Here is a 21,644-nt window from a genome sequence, read left to right on the forward strand (position 1 = left end):
AATCCCTGGAACAGTGGAGCCTGGTGGGCTGCCATCTATGGGGTCGCACAGAGTCGGACACAACTGAAGCAACTCAGCAGCAGCAGCAGGCTCTCCTTTCCATCCAATCTCTCTTCCTTATTCTTCATGGAGTTAAAACTTACTTTCCATTCAGACCTCATGTCCCCCAGAAAGCATTCCCAGACCCTCTGCAGCCTAACAGGATACCCCTATCATGGAGGCCCACCACACTCCAGGATTTACTATATACTGCCCTCAGCACTCAAGGCTGCTCTACTACACTGACCTTCTCAATCCAGGTTTCTCAAGAAAATTAAACCCATATACACTGAGGCATCCGTTACACATAATGAGTTACCTTCTCTACTTTGAATTTAGAATGGCACTATTTAAGCATCATCTTTGGGAGAACTGAGAAAATTCAAGTCATTTTCCATGGTCTGTGGTTTAGATGCAGAAGCAGATCCCACCGATCTCATTCTATATTGCATTTCTAAGGCACAGCATGATGCCTGACTCACAGTAAGCACGAAGCAAAGAGGTAATAGAGGAGTTGCATGAGTGGACAAGCCCTACCCTGACCCTGCTGACAGTCTGTATTTTAAACTGTTTATCTCCACCATTCATTCTATATTCCCACCTGCTAGAAATCTTGGTTCCTGACCATGAGCTCACTTCCCATTTGAAGCCTTATACTCATCCCTTAACTGATCTTTGGTCAAATGCTTCAAGCACTGACCTTGAGCTGATCTACTATAGGCCTCCTCTAACCGTGCCACTGACAATTTTTCCTGCAACACAAATAGGCCTCGTTTGGTACTTTACATGGATTGAGTGGAAAATTGCTTATCTTCTCTCTGATCAGTTCAAGCACAGATGCATAAATACTACCCACTGCTCAAGTAAATGGCAAAAAGACCTGAAGCGTAAGGGTAGAGCCCAGGGACACTGGATGAGAAACTGAATGAAGCTGGAATAAGCAGCAGTAAGGAAACAAAGTTAAGGTTAATTTTGCCACTATAATTTTCACATATATTGTTCAAGAGAAAACTATAAGGAAAACAAATCAAAACAAAACACAGAATCCAAGCAAGCTAATCTCCAAGAACTCACAGAGATAGAGACTCTTAACATTTTCTTTTTTAAAAAACTTTTTATTTTTTATTGGGGTACAGCCGATTAACAATATTGTGATAGTTTCAGGTGAACAGTGAAGGGACTCAGCTATACACAAATCCATTCTTCCCCAGAGACTCTAACATCTTCCAATTCAAAATCAAAAGATTCAAGAACTAAAAGCTTGAAATACTGAGATGGAGTCAAAACAGGAAAACTCTTCCCAGCATAGCTGTCACACTATTTAAGAGGAGAAGCAGGAGTCTGTGAAGGCTCCTACAGTTTCTTGGTCAGTTGGGCAGGAGCAAAGTCCTTCATGAGGCCTAATGCACCCCTAGAACGAGGATCAGCAAACCACCGCTGACCGGCCACATCCAGCTGCTTTTGGAAATGAAGTTTTTCTGGAACATAGCTGCTTTTGTGCTACAATGGCAGAGTTGAGAAGTTGTAGCAGAACCATGTGGCCCACAATGCCTCAAACATTTTACTATCTTGTCTTTTTTAGAAGTTTGCCAATTCCTACCCTCGAAGGTGCCTATGTCCCCCAAAGTACCATAGGGACATCAACTGGGCACAGGGCATTTGCTTCTAAACCTGATCTGGTTTTCTTCACAGTGTGTCCCTGTCCTACCCTTGGTTCTGTGCTCTGCATTATCAATTCATTCTCTTACCAGCCAGTCCCAACTTCTTTTAGCATTAAATCTAGTTCATTCTCTGTACACTGTTCTCAAATCTGAACTTTTAATCTGTCATGATTTGACTGATAAATTTTAAGTAATTTGGTATATTTCAGAAATCTTTCATTAAAAATAGACAACTTGGGCAAGATTTTCTATCTCAAGCTCTGCCTCTAGGAAATCTGACTTAAGATACTACATTTAGGTCAAGTTTTTCTTTCTCATATGAAAACAAAGGTAACCATCATCTTTGTGTCTCTTTCCTTGAATTACTACCCTTTCTCAGCCTTCTTTGTGCTGTCCTTCACTCTTTGTGACTTGGTTTCTGCCTTTTCTTTTCTTCCCTACTGAAACTGCTCTGATCTGTACCACAGATGGCTCCATACTAGCCAAATCTAACTTCTCATTAAAATTTCTCACTGGGTCTATCAGCAACAGGGCACTGTGGACTATTTCTCCTCATTCAAATGTCCCTTGTTTAGGCTCCCAGCCTAACATTCTCTCCTGGTTTTCCTCCTTCCTCTCTGGACACCATTTCTCAGTCTCCTATATTGGATCTTTCTTCCTCTCCAAGGCCATGAAGTGTTGGTGTTCCTCAGACTCCATTCTCGGTGGCCTTATCTCTCCATAAGTCAACCCCAGGAAATTTATTCAAGTGTCATTGAGGTTACCCAAATCTCTACCTCTAGCCAAGGTCTCACCTGTGAACTCCAAATTCTAATATCCAACTGACTCCCAGCTCTACATACGTATACATCCCCAGGCCTCACAAACTCACCATATCCAAACAAACCCATCATCTGTCCCTGCTCCCCTTCCTAACTTAGCACATGGTGCCATCATCCTCTGAATTACCCAAGCCTGAAAAGTAGGAGTCATCCTAGCTTCTTCCTTCTCTCTTGCCTACTACATCCAATTGCCATGTTCTATCTTACTAAACAGGCTTAAATTCATCTCCTTACAACCCTCATGGCCACTGTGACTCTTACCATCTCGCACTGAGACTCTTAAATATTAATAACTTTGTTATCAATCTCCCACCAATTTTACTCCTTTCCTTTAAATTCTCCACCCTACCACCAAAATGATATTCTACTATTCAAATCTGACCGCATCACCTCTCCTCAAAACCCTTGAATGGCTCCCCAGTACCTACAGGGTCACAGCAGAACTCTTTTACACAGTATGTAGACATTTCACGATGTGGCTCTCCTGACCTGCCATTTACCAGCCCAGCCTCATCTCCTGCCACTTTATATCTCTATCTTGCATTTTAAGCTCTAAAATACTAAAATAGTAGGTGTTTCCAAATCTACCACATTCCTCTCCCTAGTTGCCTAAATTCATAAAACAATTATGTCTATGTCCTAAATCATGACTAGTTTCTATAAAAGGTAGGGTAATATATGCCTATTGAAAAATTGTTCAAAAATGAAAATTTTAACAAAATTTAAATGAAAAATGTACATTTTTAACAGTAGCAGTAGGAAGCAATAAGATCAAAATACTACTAATAATAACGATAAACTCTTTATATGTGTGTGTGTCTGTGTGTCAGTCACTCAGTCGTGTCCAGCTCTTTGCGACCTCATGACCTGCAGTCCAACAGGCTCCTCTGTCTATGGAATTCTCCAGGCAAGAATTCTGGAGTGGGTTGCCATTCCCTTCTCCCAGAGATCTTCCCAACCCAGGGACTGAACCGGGGTCTCCGATATTGTGGGCAGATTCTTTACCATCTGAGCCACCAGGAAGCCCTTTATGGTTTATAAATATTACCAAATAAATGCCTTAAAATTTCCTTGCCTTTCATTACAAAAATTACATCATTAGCTTAATTCAAAGATTAATAAGTTTACTTTGTACTACACATTGTACTTTAAGGCAAGAATTACATAATTAAGGGTGATCTTAAAGCCCATCTAGATCATTTTCAGGTATTTCTGAATTCTTTTTTCATTAGTGGGGATGAATTTACAGTAAGTGATGTAGAAATTTTTGCCCGATCTCCCTAATGACCAGTGGCATACGTTTTTCAGATGGTTAGCCAGGAATGCCAAGTATAAGGAATCTAATTAATCCAGCATGACAGTTATCAGTGCAGTTCACCAGATCACCCCAAATTGCAAACACTTTGGAGAACTGTACTTTTTGGCCCTCTTGTTGAGCAGGGTCAGGTGACTCATTCTGGCCAATGAGCTGTGAACAGAACTGACAAGCTGCTTCCATATTTTAAATATGGCCCCTCCGAGGCTCTGTTTCCTTCTGCCACAGAAAAGTGGACTCCTCCTGACGGCAGTTGTTTCAGTCAGCCTGGACTCTGGAGTGATGATCAGGCAAAACACAACCCTAGATGACAGTGATGGGCAAAGGGCATGAGTAAGAAATAAACCACATCATTGCATAATCTTGCCTACCATCCAATTATCCAGCAATTTCCTCAAAGGAATGTATACTGAAATACTAACACTTTATGTCAACACTTTGTAGGAGCATTTTATGTCTGCTATGAGTAAATGTTATTACTGGTAAATTCAAGAGCTAGGAATAGTAAACTTGAGTCATTACATGATCTTGGCCAAATTATAACTCCCAGTCCTCGTTTCAAAGAAGAATAATAATATCTGACATTTCTTGTGCATTTATAATGTGCCGATATTGCTTTAAGTACTTTATCTATATTAACTCATTCCTTACAATGAATGTGAATTCACCAAACCATCTCTATGGATCTAAGGAGGAATGAATTAGTTCTCTAGCAAATAATCCTAAAATATTAATTGGGAGTTCCCCAGCACAAATAAGCGACTCTATCCTTAAATGATACATTCCTTATTTTAGACATTTCAATTTGAATTATAGAGATGTGAAGGCATGTTTAAAGCAGGCAAGAACCTGAAGTATTTGATCCGAGAGCTGGCAATAAAGAAGAAGAAAAGAAGATTGTTAAAAATAGGTTTGTGTATATAACAATTTGGGGGAAATCTGATCATGGTAGTAGATATACCTTACCTACCATACTGTTATGGGTGGAGGCTCCGGAGACCTTGCCCTTCAAGATGAAATACCTTCCAAGCCTTTTTTGGGCCTGCCACACCAGCCAAGAAACCAAACAGTTCTAAGAAATCCTAATTCCACTGGAATTGAGAACAATCCAAAATGATAGTGGTTATATAAGAGATTGGATTAAATATAATCTAGTATGATGGGTGCATATTTAAAGAAGAACTTGGAAGACAAAACTTTAAAACAATCACTTGAAGGAAAAATTAGTTGTCAAAGGAAACAACTTACTGTACTAGACCAATTTCATGTGACCATAAGAAGATTTGGAACAGCCATTGAAAATTAGGGATTAAATGTGTACTTTGATTTTTTTTGTTTGTTTAATGTAGAACAAGAGTAGCTATTCCTATCAGCACTTCCTTTATTCTTTCAAGCTCAAGTTCTTTCTGTGCCAATCTCTTCCAAAATACCCATCCATATTTCTATTATTTCCTTGTTGAAGTATGAGTATTCTGAATAAAAATAAGTTTTCTTTCTTATTTCAACTGTACAAAAGACGTGTTAGAAAACATCAAATAATTGTCCCTGTTTTTCCATCCTTAATTCATGTATAAACTTTGCTCTGTTGTAAACTAAGTAAAATAATCCTGTCCCAAGAGAAATTTAGACTTGGCTAACAAAGTGCTTGGTTGATTTATTCTCACCCTACCTTCTCAGTACAATACAGGTATTCAACAAATACCCAGGTGATAAATGAATAACATTATAGTTTTCCAGGGGGCATCAATATACCAAACCTATTCCAGTCTATCTTACTATATTTTAAATATTCAGACAAAAGAATAAAGAAGCTAAGTTTCAATGAGAAGAAATTTCACTTGAAATCCACCCCTGACTCATCAGCCAGTCAACTCTTGTTTCAGTTTCACCTGATTTAACTGTAATATGCTCTTATCAGCCTCCTTTATTCTGATTTTCTCTGGGTCACTCACTATGGCTGCATCAACTAATCTGCTCACCCTAGTTACCAATCAAGCAAAGAAGTTAATATTTAAGCAACTCTGGCTCCTCCTATAGAGGACTTAGCTTGAACCCAACTCCCAGATCCAAGATACTGCAGCTGAATTCTGGGCTCCCAAATCTCCTTTGGTACAGTCAAAAAAGGCCCAGAATTCTGGTTTTCAAGGTTGGTCTTCTGCGTTGGTTCCTGTTCCCAGTATTGCTCTAACCAATTCTCCTAGCTTAGGGATTATACACTATCCTTGACTCCCAGCCTAATGGCTGCGTCTACCAGTCTTTTTGTAATAAGATGGTCCCACATCTCTGGAATTAGAACCCTGTCCCAAAGTCCCAGAAGGATGTACTCCCTACATGACAAATGCCTGCCTGCTTTCGGAATACCTGTGTCACATGCCCCATGAATTTGAGACTTGGTACCAAGAGCCAGAATGGCATCGGGGTCTGCAACCTCTTTGATTCTATTCTTGTCCAGCGGGTTGTATCTCTTGGTTTGACTTTATAATTGGCTGAGCGCTCTCAGTTTCTTATCTACTATGTAGGGTAGATATCTAGTAAGATACATTCCTAACACCTGCCTTCATAATGCCCTGGGCAGCTATCATATCTCTCTAGTTTCAGAATACAACCACTCAATTCACTCAAATTCTAATTAACTATTTCTAAATTCTTTATCATATAAGAATAATACTAGGCCTTTGGGTATCTCAAATGATAAAGTCAATTCTTTACCCATGATGGTAACTCAGGACATTGCCTTATGCTAAAGTATGTATTATTGTTTTCTGGATTTATGTTGATTTTTATGATACCTGACAGTATCATATCTAGATCAAATAACTCTCTCCTTTGTATCTACAGAATAACAAATAGCAATGGAATCATGAATTGATGTGACTCAATCCCAACTCTGTCACTCCCTGGTTATACGTTACCTAAATTAGTAAGATGTTTAAGCAAAAGCTCAGGTTTCCCATTTATGAAACGAGAAAGACAAACGAGCAGACTCAAGAATGGTGTGAGGCACTAAACACATTCCTGGTACACAGTAAATACTAAAAAGTTAGCAAGCAGCAGCAGCCACAGAGTTTATATAAACTTATTTGCAATGCACTGTATTACATTATTAAGAGAAGTAAAATAAGAGGATTAATTTATTAGAGTTTAAAAAGGATGAAGGGCAAGGTTGTTTATGATTATGGAAGATGAACTTGATGGGGAAAAGGAAAGGAAATGGAAGAGGCAAAGATCAAATAAATGGCAATCAGAAGAGTTTACAGAGCAAAGAGCAGGATTCTGTGAGCTTCAGTAAAACGGGGTCAAGGACATTAGTCTTCCTGGAGGGGGGAATCCTGATAACAGTTAGGAATTCCCTGCTCTTCCCAGTGTCTAAGAGAGCTGGTTGAAAGGCTGCAGCACTTAGCCAACTGCATGGCAGGAAGACAGAGCCTTACTTCATGTGTTCCTCCCTGGAAGTGGAAATTTTCACAGCCCTCTGCTAACAAATTAATTCTCAGCCCAAGTCATTCTCATTCCGCGCCCCCTCCCCCAGAGAAAAAAAGCCAAACCTCTCTCCTTCTCCATTCCCATCTTTCAAACCATAGTTCAAATGAAACCTCCTCTATGAAATCTTCCCCATTTATCTCAAGAGTTTAGTGCTCCCACAACAACATGTATTTCTCCATCGTACAAACTATACTACAGTTTTTCCCATCCCTTTTCCAACCAGCCTATGAGCATTTTAAGAGCAAAGCACGTGACCTGTTCGAGCGTGTACCTCCAGCATCTAGCACAGGGCAGGATGTGTGGAGGGTGAGAAGCCATCAAGTACCCTGCACTGTTCCAGGCAGAATCATCAATATCAATGGTTCTAACCATTTGGGAATATGACCATCCACCTTAAAAACCTGAGGAAAGCTACGGACCCTCAGCCTATAAGAATCCATACACACACTCGCACTTTAAAAAAAAAAAAAACAAAAACAAAAGCAAACATAAGGAAAGGAACAAGCAATAAGCTAAGTCAAGAGATATGTAGTCTACCTTTGGTTCCCAAAACTCCAAGTTCTCAAACAAGTCACTAAACTTATCAGTTGACAAAGTGAAGAAACTATCCTTTGCCTCAACTATCCTTCACCAGATTTCTGTAATAAAAAATACAGATACATACTAAAAGCATGGAGGAATTCTAAAATTAAAATTGTTATGTAAGAGCAAATTATTTCTTATTACTGCTCCACAGCTTGATACTTTCACAGCTATCTATTTTGCCAAAAAACATGCTGTGAAATAAATTGACTATTTACTACTACAGCGAAAAGAACTGTTGTTTACATACCCAAGAGGGGTTTGCACACAAGCATAAAGAAGCAAAGATGAATAATCCAATTAATTCGCATTTGCTCACACCATTGACTACAGATTCCTTTGATAACAATATGCTTTTGTACTAACAAACCTGTAATACAATTGGCCAGTATGCTGTGAGATGTTTATATTCTACATGTCAGGGGTTCTTGATGACAGTCTGAATATTCTCTTCTCTCTCATCTGAACCTGTCACCAACGACTGTCACAGGTGGGCTACAGCCAACAGAGCTCCCCTCTTCAGAAGGGGAAGTTGTAAAATGCTTGCACTTAGTGTGTGTATGCTCAGTCGTTCAGCTGTGTCTGACCCTTTGCAACCCCAAGGACTGGAGCCTGCCAGGCTTCTCTGTCCCTGGAATTTTCCAAGCAAGAATAGTGGAGCAGATTGCCATTTCCTACTCCAGGGGATCTTCCTAACCCAGGAGTCAAACCTGCATCTCTTGCGTCTCCTACACTGGTAGGCAGACAGGGCTGACTTTAATATAAAAAGCATTGTCAAGTAGCCGCTGTGAAGACCCTTAGGAACTCCAAAGAAATGGAACAAGTAAGGAACCCTGAGCCATCCTCCATACTTCAAATCTTCTGAAAGCCCAAGAGGGTCTACACACATACCCAGGCAGACAGACCCCATGTCACTGCCCTGACTCTACTTCAAGCAGCAACTCCAAGGGTAGGGTCCCCCTTGCCAGTCTAGATCTTTCTCTGTATCCATGCCAATCTCTGCTCAAAAGGATATCTGTTGGGGGCCGGCGTGAGGCACTCCACCCATGGCAAAGGTCATGAGGAAGGAGGCTCGACATCGCAAAGGCGGGATCGAGCCTCAGGAGTCCCCCTGGAAATCCTTGAGCATCTACCCCCACAACCAGACCCTGCCTACTTTACTACTTTGTGCTCTCCCCTACACCTCTGACTTTACGGGGGGCTGTCCCCCACCACCTCTTTCGGAGAAGGAGTTAACTTAGAGCTCCAGTTAATAATAATTCCTGGGCGTGATAGGAGTGTTTCAACCTACAAACTCCTCTGAAGGGTCTCTAGCCTGCCTGACAGGCTTGTCCGGCCACATGTGATTGTTCACAGCCTCCCAACCGTGAGAGGCACAAGATGCTTTAAACCTTCTAAAAACAGGTTCCTTAGAAAAGTTAGAAAACCATTAGTATAAGTATAGTGGGCTGATTAGAAATTGTATTGGTGAAGGGTTTTTCATTTGTTGAGCCACTGTTTGTTGCTAAGACTCCACATCCCCTGCCCTTACACATATTAATGAATATATAGAAGAAATAAGTATTAACCTTTGATATAAATCACATTAGACCTTAGGCTAAGTAAATTCTTTCCTTAACTAAAACCCACTACACCCTCACCCTATAGGAATGTAACTTTATCTGGGTGGCGTCTGTTTTAAGAATAATCACCCTTGGAGAAAAAAGTGTTCTGGTTGACTGACCACTGTCACAAGGAGAGGGTCATAAATTGTCAGCAGGCCCCCCTGGCCAGAAGATGATGTAACACCCCTAAGACCTCTGTATACATTTGTATGAAGCACCTGACTTTAATAAAAGTCAGGACTGCTGTCCCCACGTGACTTTTGTATAACATCTCAGTGTATAAAAACAGACTCTGGAAAATAAAGAATGGGGATCAGTTCCTCAAAATACTGGTCTCCCCATGTCGCTCTCTCTCTCACTCTGGCTGAGTCTCCATATGGAGCGCGGAACCTGCCATGCTTACTAATTATGCCTGGGCTTCTACGATCCGACAGGGGAGGCTTCAGTGTCTCCTCTCCTTCGGGAGAATGGAAGGACGCCTGCGGCCTACGTAAGTGGTGCAAACTTCTTGTCTTGAAGTTTTATTGGTCTCCCGCGTAAACCAAGCTACTCAGCCTCTTTTCTCCACTGAATTTTACTACTGAGCTATCCTCATTCTATTACTCTTTATATCCTTGATGAATATTTAAATAGTCGCCGACGCCGTCTCCCCTTCGAATACCCTGAATCAGCCAGGGCTGGACCCCAGCAGATATCATTAATAAAGGATCCAGCGTCCCAGGGGGAGGTCATGGCCCAGCCATAAGGTGTTAAGGTTCACATTTCTTCCCTCAGCTATCTTTCCGCCAATCAAGTCTCAGATCCTAGGTCCACAGAGTTCAGCCCCAGCTCCCTAACTTCTTCTTTCTTTTTCCCTGAGTCACATAGTATAGCCTTGTTACTCAGTGTGGTTCCAGAACCAGTAGCACCAATGTTGACTGGAGCCTTGCACAATTTGGGGCACCACTTCAGATCTACTGAATTAGAATCTGCATTTTAACAAAATCCCTGGGCTGAATCATTTGCAGCTTAGAGACAAGTACTGGCCTATAGGATTGGCCTCAATTCTAATGAGATAGTCTTGCATCTATCTTTATCTAACAGCTACTCTTAGCTTTGCTCTGCAAACCTCCTTCATGAATACCATTCCTTTCCAGACTCCCCTCTACCCATCTGCCTAGAAAGCATTCCCACACGGGGCAGTGACTGCCGTAATTCTTGATGAGCTGCCTGGCCTACCTTCCAGTAACTCTGAAGGCAGCCTCCCGGGCCAAGAGAGCTCCAAAGTTCCTCTTTCTGTGCTGATTCACAAGTCTTAGGCATTGGTAAGAAAATCATCAGAGGCTTTTCTACAATTAAGCTCTAGCACAATTTCTGGGGTCTCAGCCAATACCTAGCACCCAAGATTTAGGGACTTGGCCTCCTTTTCTTTTGACTTGAAAGATGCCACGGTCCACTCTAGTCTCTGCAATATTTCTCACTACAAGACTGCTATTAAAGAGATTAAGAGTGGACAACATAAAGGATAAACAAGGAGCACTAGCATTTTAAGAAGTGCAAGCTTCCCTGGTGGCTCAGTGGTAAAGAGTCTGCCTGCAAGGCAGGAGATACAGGTTCGATCCCTGGGTCAGGAAGATTCCCCTGGAGAAAGAAATGGCAACCCACTCCAGTATTTTTGCCTGAAGAATCCCATGGACAGAGGAGCCTGGTGGGCTACAATCCGTGGGGTCCCAAAAGAGTTGGACATGACTTAGCAACTAAACAACAGCAACTGTTAACTGAAAAGCAATTTTTATACTGTGCAAATACAACAGGAAGAACATTACAAATGACAGCTAAAAGGATTTCTAAAGATCCTGACTCTGCCCCTCTTCAGACTTGGCTTCTATGCTTAATCCTGAGAACAGATTTCACCAAACATCTTCCTCCTCCATGCTTAAGGGCTAAAGGTATATTGACTTCTTCCATGAAGCTTCCTCTTGCCAGCAAGAGGGCTGAAAAAGTCATCAAGCAAGGTAGATCAAAAAATGCCTCCCCAGATTCAAGCAGGTTATATGGACTATGAACACCTGAGTGTGTTGATACCATTTCACTTAGACCTCTGCCCCTTGCACCCTCAGAATGCAGCAGCCTTTTCTCTAAACCAGGCAGAGTTGGAATTTAATCATCATGGTTCACACTCCACTTTATCAGGAGCAGAGTCCTCTCTCCAGGCTCTTTAGCTGACCTCTAAAGATCCTCCTGCTGACTTCTAAATGTTGGCTTTCCCCAAAACGCAGTATTCAGCTGCCTTCTCTGACTACACTCTCTAGGTGACCTCATTCACTATATGGCTGATGACTCCCAAATTGACATCTCGAGCTTCAAGCTTCTTCTTGAAGCTCCAGACTCATTTGTCCAAATATCTTATTTCATTCGTTGGTTTCTTCATTTTCAGGATTTTTTTTACAGCTTTATTGAGGTATAACTGACATTCAATAAACTACATATATTTAAAGTACACAAATTGATTGGTCTTAACATACACAATTATGAAACTATCCCATCATGAAAATGAACATGCCTATAGCCCCAAGTCTCTTTGGGGCCCCAAGGTAATCCATCTCTCCTGCTCCCACTTCAGGCAACCAATGACTTGCCTTTCGTCACTATAAATTAGTCTGCATTTTCTAGTCATATAAAGGAATCATTGAGCATATACTGTCTAGCTTCTTTCACCCACCACAACTATTTTGAGATTCACCCATGTTAAATATTACATATATCAATCAATACCATTAGTTTTTGTTGTTTTTTTTTTTACCAGCGAAGTCATATTCCATTGAATGGATATAACAAAATTGGTTGACGTGCTTATGGACATTTGGGTGGTTTCCTCTTGCTGTATTACAACAACTGCAGGTGGTCCGCAGCAGTTTCCAATCTGTCTGGGGCTATCACTAAAAAAGCTGCTATGAACTTTCATATATAAATCTTTATATGAACAAATACCTTAATTCCTCTAAGGTAAATATCCAGGAATGGAACAGCTGGGAGACTTCATCTTTCTTGTTCCTTCTCTGGTTTACCTTTACTGTACAGCTGCCTGTTTGCTATAAAGCTATCTATAGAGCTCTCTAATGACCTCTAGAAATACTTCCTCTGGTTGGACCAGACTGTAATGTACTCTTCCTGTCATCTTAAACCTGGTCAACACTGTGCTAGATGATGCTTTCAAGAAAAGAGGAAATGACCTACATCAATCTATATTCCTAGGACCTGGAGCCAACCCCTAGTTGGCGCTTTCAAGGAATCAAGGAAGGAGACTGTGCACAACTGGCAGCAGCTAGGGATGGGAGTTCCCTGGAGGAGGGCACGGCAGCCCACTCCGTATTCCTGCCTGAAGAACCCCATGGACAGAGGAGCCTGGCGGGCTACAGTCAAGGGGTTGCAAAGAGTCAGACATGACTGAGTGACTAAGCACATCACAGCAGACGGATGAGAGCTGGGGGCAGGGTCGGGGGTAGATCTGGACTAGCATAATTCCCTCTCTGCACTTAACTAAAAACTCCATGAGAGCAACAACTATGTCCACCTTGATCATTACTAATGTCCATGCACCCTACAAATCCCTGACACGTAGGTCTTACTCAATTACTATAGCCCTATGAGATAACAAAAAAGAATTTAATTTATGCCTCAACAAAGCTCTGAGATAAGGTAGTACTTTCCACATTCCTGGAAAAATTAATAATAAAAACCTGAGCTGCTACCATGAGTCAAGAATTATTCTAAGATTTTTACATATATTCACATTTAATCCTATGACAAATCTAGGAAGTAGGTATGAAGTAGGTACTATGATTATTCCCAATCTATAGATGAGGCATTTGAAGCACAGAGAGGTTATATAACTCACCCAAGGTTATACAGGCAAGTGGCAAAGATGAGCTGCAAACCCAAGTAGCCTCACCTAAAAGCCCACTCTATGAAGCACTCTGCTTTAATACCTCTCACTGAAGAAGACACCAAAATCTCAGTGGCAATAAACTGAGACAAATAAAAGATGTGATATAAAGCATACTAGGAAGAAAAATTAATATTTAGATATACATTACCAGTTTTATACAATTAAAAAGAAACTGCTATGAATCATTCTAGTGCCTGACCCTTATTTAAAACAATAGTCAAAATGAAAGCAAATCTTCCTTTTCAATTGACAGACATAGATAGAAACTAAAACCCAGAATATTCTCATATTAAAAACATTTTCATCTGCTATCAAATCTCTGTTTTATAAAAATACACAGTCTATTTTTGCCTGCCAAGGGAAGCCCAACCACCAAACCGGACATCACAGAACTAGACATGTACTGCCTGGGTTTACAGGAAAGGCAACAGGGATGTGTGAAGACGGCCACCATCCCTATGGTCTTTTCTTTCCAGTTCTCCCAGGATTAAATGTTGGATAACAACACATTACCAGGTTTGAATGTCCCCTGCAAGCTTTTCTTCTACCTGAAAAATTACCAGAAATCAAGGCAAAGCATGTGAGAGGGCAGACAGATCACAGGGGCGGGAACAAGGAGAACTCAAATCATTAGGTGTGTGCCCATCCAATGAATCTACGTCCCAAGTGTCCTGTGGCCTGCTTCTGAGACAACGAAGGGCCTGAGGGGTCTGGGACTGCATCAGTTTATGCTGTCTCGCTGACGCACTGTGGAATGCAAAAGGCCCTGAGAAGTCTCTAGTTTTAAGAGGAAAACTTAACTCACCTTCCACTGCTCCTCTGGAAGCAGCTTCACAACCACCAGATCCCCATTCAAGGCTCTATTACGAGCAACAACGCCATCAATAAAAATGTCTCGATCACCATCCTAGGTTGGAGAAAGGAATGTAAGAGTCAGCTTACCAAGGCTTAGAATCAAAAATAACTCCCTTGGCTTACAAACTGTAGACTCTACAATCTGCCCATTGACTTAACAGGAACACTGGTATTGCTATTTAGCCACAAACAGACCTAGAGAAGTTCAGTCTCTTTGGAACTAATAAAATTGGTGATAAACACATAAGAGCAGGTTAACATGATTCTTTAAAAAATCACCAAATAAGAGAAGATCTACTATAGGCAGGTCAAAAACAAAAATATATAAAGCAAAAAACTAGGATTGCATGCTTTCATAACCAAAATACGAAAGGAGTAAGTTGTCCTTTTTTGTTTTGAATAAAATAAAGCATGATGGTACCCGTTCTATACTGAATTTTTTTAAGCAAAGGGAAAGGTAAAAAGCAGACAGTTTGAAAGATAGAAGAAAATCAACATATAAAACCCTAAGTAAACCAACCACAAGCAGGGACAACAACCAGCTCCAGGATTTGGGCTCTCTACAAGGAAGCCGGCATATTCCCTGCCCTCCCCCCACCCCCGCCCCCGAAGAAAGCAGCAGAGAAAGCAAATCGTGGTTTGTTTTTTAACTGAAGTACAGTTGTAGTGTTGGTATCTTCCCTGGTGCCTCAGAGGTTAAAGCGTCTGCCCCCAATGCGGGAGACCCAGGTTTGATCCCTGGGTCGGGAAGATCCCCTGGAGAAGGAAATGGTAACTCACTCCAGAATTCTTGCCTGGAGAATCCCAGGGACGGAGAAGCATGGAAGGCTACAGTACATGGGGTCGCAAAGAGTTGGACACAACTGAGAGACTTCACTTACTTACTTACTTACTTACTTACTTAGAGTTGTAGTGTTAGCTTCAGGTATCCAGCATAGTGACTGAGTAATTTTTTCAGATTATATTCCATTAGAGGTTATTATAAGATATTGATTATATAATAATTCCCTGTAGTGTAGTGTAATGTTAGTCACTCAGTTGTGTCTGACTCTCTGCAACCCCATGGACTGTAGCCTGCCAGCCTCCTCTGTCCATGGAATTCTCTTGGCAAGAATACTAGAGTGAGTTGCCATTTCCTTCTCTAATAATTCCCTGTGCTATATAGTAAATCCTTGTTGCTTACCTATTTTACCTACGGCAATTTGAAGAGCTCAGCTGAATCTCAAACAATCCAGATCTATGAGTAGACTGCATTACAACTCAGCTCATACTTGATTCATTCAGGAGTTTGCATCTATTACAGAATCTCTTATTTTAAAGATACTCACAGGCAGCTCAAAATTTAAAGTTTGAGTCAACCTCTTCTAACTACCTTTTAAAGCCGAAGAGTTCAGTCCTTTATTTGAATGCCATAAGACTTGCTCTACCCATCAGAAAGATTGGGCGGGGAGGAAGTGGTTAATGATCAATTTGTTAGAAATACAAAGGGATCTGGGGGTATTCTAACTAAGTATTTAGGAGGCTGGAGTTGGGAAGCAACCCAAGTATGCCATAATGATCAGAACATCCTCCATCGATACAACAGTTTCCTCTGGGCCAAACATAAATTCTACAGATACACAAAGAGTGCCTCTTGGTGATAAGTTGCACAAAAAAGCTGCACAGAACTTTTTGCAATATAGTTCTGAGCTGAAACTTTGAAACCTAAAAAGCCAGGTTTTGACATCCAGTCTATTTCTTCTCTTTATCTTATCCCCAAAGAGGATAAAAAAGCATCTCAATAACATCAGTTTATCTTGGTCTTTTGGAAAAAGACACATGATTTTATTCTAATTCTATATCTTACTTTCACTGAGAACAACAGGACACCAGCAGGTACACATAGACATGACTTCTGTATCTTGAGTTTGTCATAAGAAAATGAATATCAACTTTCTATCAGTAGAAATTATAATAAACCTAAAACATATTCTCCCAAAACAAAGTACTTTTTTTTATACCTGACGATCAATTCACTGTTCCTGTTGACATATGTAGCAATTTTAACACAGAAAGTGACACTGTGTAAGTTCTCAGCTGTTTTCAGAGTCAACAAGAGTAAATTTCATCAAATCTAGTCTAATTTTGTTTCTCAAAAAGTTTCAGAATTTTAAAGTTATGAGGAACATTAGACAATATTTAGTCTACCCCTTCATTTTACAATTAAGCAAACTTTCTGTTTCTTATTGTCAGAGCAGAAACCACATCTCCTACCAATTCCTATCTCTATTCTCCCTGGTAAAGCAGAGGGCAGGTAATATTCAGGCCCTGATCTCATAGCCCACCTCCTAGCCTATCTAGGAGGCTAGGAGCATGTTTCCAGTTCATACAAGTTCACAGTTGACATGGACATGAGCTACATACACTCAGAAAGCTAGACCAGTGATGGGATTTACAGAGGCATGTAATTTACTGCCTCTATTATCTCCTCCTTCAACTGCCTTCTATAATGCTTCTAAAACCTGAAACTGACCAGAAAACCCACAAAACTGGAATGCAGGATTGTTCCAGTGTCCAAAACCAGACTATCTACAATCAGTTACAACTGGGCTTTTTTTTTTTTTTTTAAGTATAACTGCTTTACAATGTTGTGTTAGTTTCTGCTATACAACAAAGTGAATCAGCCATAGGTATACATATATCCCCTCCCTCGTGGGCCACTCTTTCCCAACCCCACCCCCCACCCCAGGTCATCACAGAGCACCAAGCTAAGCTCCCTATGCTAGGTTCTTAATTACTTAGAGGTGAGTCATTTAGCACTTTTTCCCTCCCTCTGAGACAATTTTATTACTCCATCAATAGCCAGATAAGAGAATAAAAGAGGTATAGAAATAAGCCAGTGTTAATATCACAACTTTATAAAAAATTCTAAGTAGGACATGCCAGGAACACAATTTCAAGTAGAACAACTTGAGCTCTTGAAACATCAATGACTTTTGCTTCTTAACGCTCTTTAACAAGCCAGATTAAACAGGGGCAGCAGGTCACTTGCAAATTTAAATCACATGAATTTAACTTAAGGGACCCTAAGTAGGCCCGCACTTCAGAGAACCCCTGCCCTGGCCCTCTTCTGACCACATCCCTCCTCATCAGGTAAGGAGTTTTCAAGGCCAGATGAATCGTAATCAGCCCCAAGCCCACTTCCAGGGCATATATGAGCATCTTCCCCAGGTCTGTCTTCCCAAACACACACCTCAGGTGGCTAACGGGTGGGTATCTCTAAGGGGTATGGGGAGATCTTGGACATGTGGGGTGAGATGCCCACCTAGAGGGCAAGGGCTGTCACTGAATGGGGGGAGGAGGCAGGAAGCAGCAAAGAGGCAACACGGAGCCAGGACTGGGAAGGGAAGAGGGGCAGGCCAGAAGGTGGACCCTCTCCATGCAGCCACCTTTCAGCATGGAGCTCCAAGTAGTCTGAGAACTCTACGTTTGAACCCAAGTTCAAGTACATGGAGGTATATTTAACAAGGAACATATTTCACTTAACAGTTTGTTTGTCTGGTGTATTACTTTTACGTATTTAATATAAGGTATTCATGCCTCCACTTGTACTTTGGTCCTAGGCCATACATTCATCAGGAACCGGCCTCACAGGGGACTAACTTACAGAAATTCAATACTGTGTACTCAGGAGAGAGAGAAAGCAGGCAGTGAAGTTTTCAAAATGCTGTATGTAGTTTCACTTATCGTTCAAATCAAAGAGAGCAAACGTCAGTATGCAGGGAGATGGGTGATTTGAAACCAGGTACATCTCAGGGCCAACTCCTTACTGCACAGGTGTGATTCTCATGCTTAAAAATCCATGTTTTTCACACACTGGGGCCCCTCATACAATTGAGCTCCTCCAACTGGTGTGCCAATGAAGAAACAATCCTTCTTTCAAATGCAGAGAAAATGCTGGTTATGCTAGATTTCTGAAAAATGGTTAATCCATCTCCAACACTGCATATTCCTAAGAGGTTTTCATGGGTAATTTTTATCAATCTTGACTATGAATTTACCTTATGAGCAAACTCTGAAATCTAACACCCATGTAACTCTGCTTCCACTGCATGATGGAACAGCTCCCACAGCTAAGCTACTACCTCAAAGCTGACACTCAATTCTCTCATCTAAGTACCACGGTCAGTACATACATACCATGTTCTGTCACGGGAATAGAAGATGACTACGAGAGCACAAGGTCACATGGGATACTGCTTATCTAACCCAGTGTAAGACCTAAACTTCAGGTACAAACATGAATCCTTAGCTTCTGGACACGGGCAAGGGAAAAAAGGACTAAACTGAGCTTTGGAATAGGTCTTTGGTTACTGAAAACGACAACAATAATAATACCTATGGAGTATACCACTGAACTTGTATGCTCGTTAAATGTGTCATTTCTCAAAATGAAATGCAATAACCGAAATATATGTATTCCATTTCTTCAAGTAGAAGCCAAAGTTTCTTCCTATAATCTCTTCCACTGTGAAAAACCTACTTCTATGGCTATACTATTTATGGCATCCTGGAAAAGATAAGTCAAGAATTTAAGAATACTGCTCTCCCAGCTTTGCACAATCAAGCCTTACCCAGAGACCTGCTGCTAATTAGATGTCAGAGTGAACTTCCTTTAATCAGAGACAGCAGGTTCAAATGAGTCATGAATTAAGAAAACATATAAAGACTTAGCAGTAAAGAGCCTTGTACCAAGTCCTATCACCTGTGGAAAAGTGAAGTGAGAAACTCTAACCAAAAAAAAAAAAAGCATCACACATTATTTTTGGACATATCTGAAGATTAGCTCATGCAGTAGATTGAAAGTAGATAGCATGTTTGTTTAAGAAAGATTAAATTTAAACCAGTGGAAACACCCATAAATCCTTTAAGAAGTGGTGGCTGTCTGTGAGGGTTCAGCTGAGCCTTGCAGCCAGTAACAAATGCCATCCCTTTCATTTGAAGTGTGATTTTTAAGACTGGCAGAAGGGGCTGTCAACCCAAGGCAAATGCTGTTTATTTAAATTTGAAACAAATCCTTGCCCATCTTCAATTCTGTTTCACTACTCTTTTTTTAGTTAGAATATATGATTTCAGTTTCATAGCACATCTAAAAAATTAAACGTGACATTAGGTTTATTATAAAGTTATTGAACTTACCGGGGAAGGAATGAAGGCTTCATGAAACTTCTTTGGATTAATTCTCAAAACACCCTTTAAAATAAAAAAATAAAATAAAGTCTGTGAAAATTTAACTAGTTACACGCTTAGGATTTTTCCATACATACGTTATTATTCAATAAAAAAGTTAAAATTAATTAAACAGTTCGATCTAGGAAACAAGTTAGATATATGAGAACTATTCATTGAATGCATAAAATGATTCACACTGATGTCTATACCACAGAGTTCCATCAAACACTGAGAGCTCACGCTGGCACCTTGCAGTGAACGGGCAGAGGTGAGAAGCAACAGAGCTTGGCGTGGAATGGGAAAGTGGCAGCTACTGGGGTTTTCTGTGCCCCTATATGCTAGTCTTCAAGTGTAAAGAACAAGGTTACCTGGAGATTAGGCATCACTATACAACGCCCTTTTTTTAATTCTACAGGACCTTCCCACAACTGCTTGTTTCTGTGACAATTTTCAAAGTGATACAGGTTGACTTCCAAGTTGAATAGTGAGTCTCAAGATACTGGATGTATATTTTTTACTCTGGGCCCCTCTGCAGAGCTGAATGAGTCAATAATTCAAATTGGTCCAGAACCAGCTCTTAATGTAAATGGGAATCCTGGCTCCAACAGCCAGGCCACCCAGTCTGCCTTCAATTTCATGTTATTCCAGCACCAAATCAGGGTCTGCTTCTGTTTATGCTCAGAGGTGCAGGTAGGGGCTGTCTTCAATAGCAGTTCAGTATTTTAGGCCCTTGCAGGAAGCTGTAACCCTCCCCACTTACAGCTGCACTGGAAGGCCACTGGAACACATGATGGAGGCAGTTATTTTCCTAAGAGTTAGGCTCAAAGGGAGTCTTGAGAAAGTGTTTTAAATAACATTTCTCCCCTAAAATATTGAAAGACTCAAAGATACACAATTAAAAAATAGGTGAGGGCATAAAATAAAGCAGAAAGTAATTCTTTCTTTCACTGGTACACCATGTTTAAATTACAAATTTCCATGTAACAGTTTATACTACTATTAAATCCCACATAGACTACTACAAACCCTCATTCAGCCCTTAATTCAATAATTATTTATTGAATTCTGATTACATGCAAGATCCTCAAACAATGTGGAAGAGAGAATGAGAACCAAGCTCAGTCCTTATTTATAGAGTAAAACATGAAGAAAGCTGCAAGTGAGGGGACAGCTTACTTTCAGTTGGGGATACTAAGCAAGGCTCCAGAGATGGTGTCCGATTTGGTCCTTGATGGAGGAGCAAAATTTGAAGATAAGTCAGAAGAGAAATATAGGCAAGACTGATTAGGAGGGGACTTCTCTGATGGCCCAGTGGTTAAGAGTCCCTCCTGCCAAGGCAGGGAACATGGGTAGGATCCCACATGCCAGGGGCAACTAAGCCCGTGTGCCACAAGTACTGAGCCAGTGCTCTAGAGCCCAAGAGCTGCAACCACTGAGCCTGTGCTGCAACTACTCAAGACTGAGCGCTCTAGAGTCTGTGCTCTGCAGCAAGAGAAGCCACCACCACGCGAGGTCCACGCACAACAACTAGAGAAAGCCTGCACACAGCAACAAAGATCCACTGCGGCCAAAAGTAAATAAATGAAAAAAATTTTAAATATATGTATTTTTAAAAAGAGTGATTAACAGGACAAACACTTTTCTACCACCATGCTGTATCAGGGTAAGAGACAGAGGGACTGGGAAGTGAGGCAGGGAAAGCCCCCAGAGGCCTGTCCCTTCTTATAAATGTCATTACAACTTCACTTTTAGGACAGCTGTTTCTTGTTGGGGGAGGGAGGAAAAAGCTTATTACATTTATCCTATATATTCATCCACTCACTCAACAAATATTTCCTTATTTACTGACAGCTAGCATGCCAGACACTTTGCTAGGTGATGAGGACACAATGGAAAGAGGGTCTCTACCCTCAGAGCTTACTGTTTAGTGAGGGGAAATAAACACTCCAAATAAATAAAAGTAAACTCGTTGATTTTTTAAAATTCATTTTCTGACCCAAGTTTCTTTTTTTTTTTTTTTTCCAGTAAATAGTACATGAAGAAGCATAGAGCTAAGAATACCTTCTGCTTTGAAAGTTCCTTTACGTATAGAGCACTCAGAGATGCCATGACTGGGTTCAGGGGAAAGAAACAGGTTTGCTCAGG

At 40.9% G+C, this 21,644-nt stretch overlaps 1 protein-coding gene across 1 annotated transcript in view; it reads right to left on the reverse strand.

Annotated features, from left to right (window-relative positions):
• Positions 1–21,644, reverse strand: part of DIS3L2 (DIS3 like 3'-5' exoribonuclease 2) — a 347,038-nt gene that overhangs the window by 277,318 nt on the left and 48,076 nt on the right. The window contains exons 4-5 of the mRNA XM_010837096.1: positions 19,467–19,520; positions 14,239–14,340 (exon numbers count right to left, since the gene is read on the reverse strand). Of these exons, the coding sequence (XP_010835398.1) occupies positions 14,239–14,340; positions 19,467–19,520 (156 nt within the window). The remainder of the gene's footprint in view (positions 1–14,238; positions 14,341–19,466; positions 19,521–21,644) is intronic.

This window comes from Bison bison, unplaced genomic scaffold (genome assembly GCF_000754665.1).
Source record: "Bison bison bison isolate TAMUID 2011002044 unplaced genomic scaffold, Bison_UMD1.0 scf7180017864068, whole genome shotgun sequence".
NCBI lineage: Eukaryota > Metazoa > Chordata > Mammalia > Artiodactyla > Bovidae > Bison > Bison bison.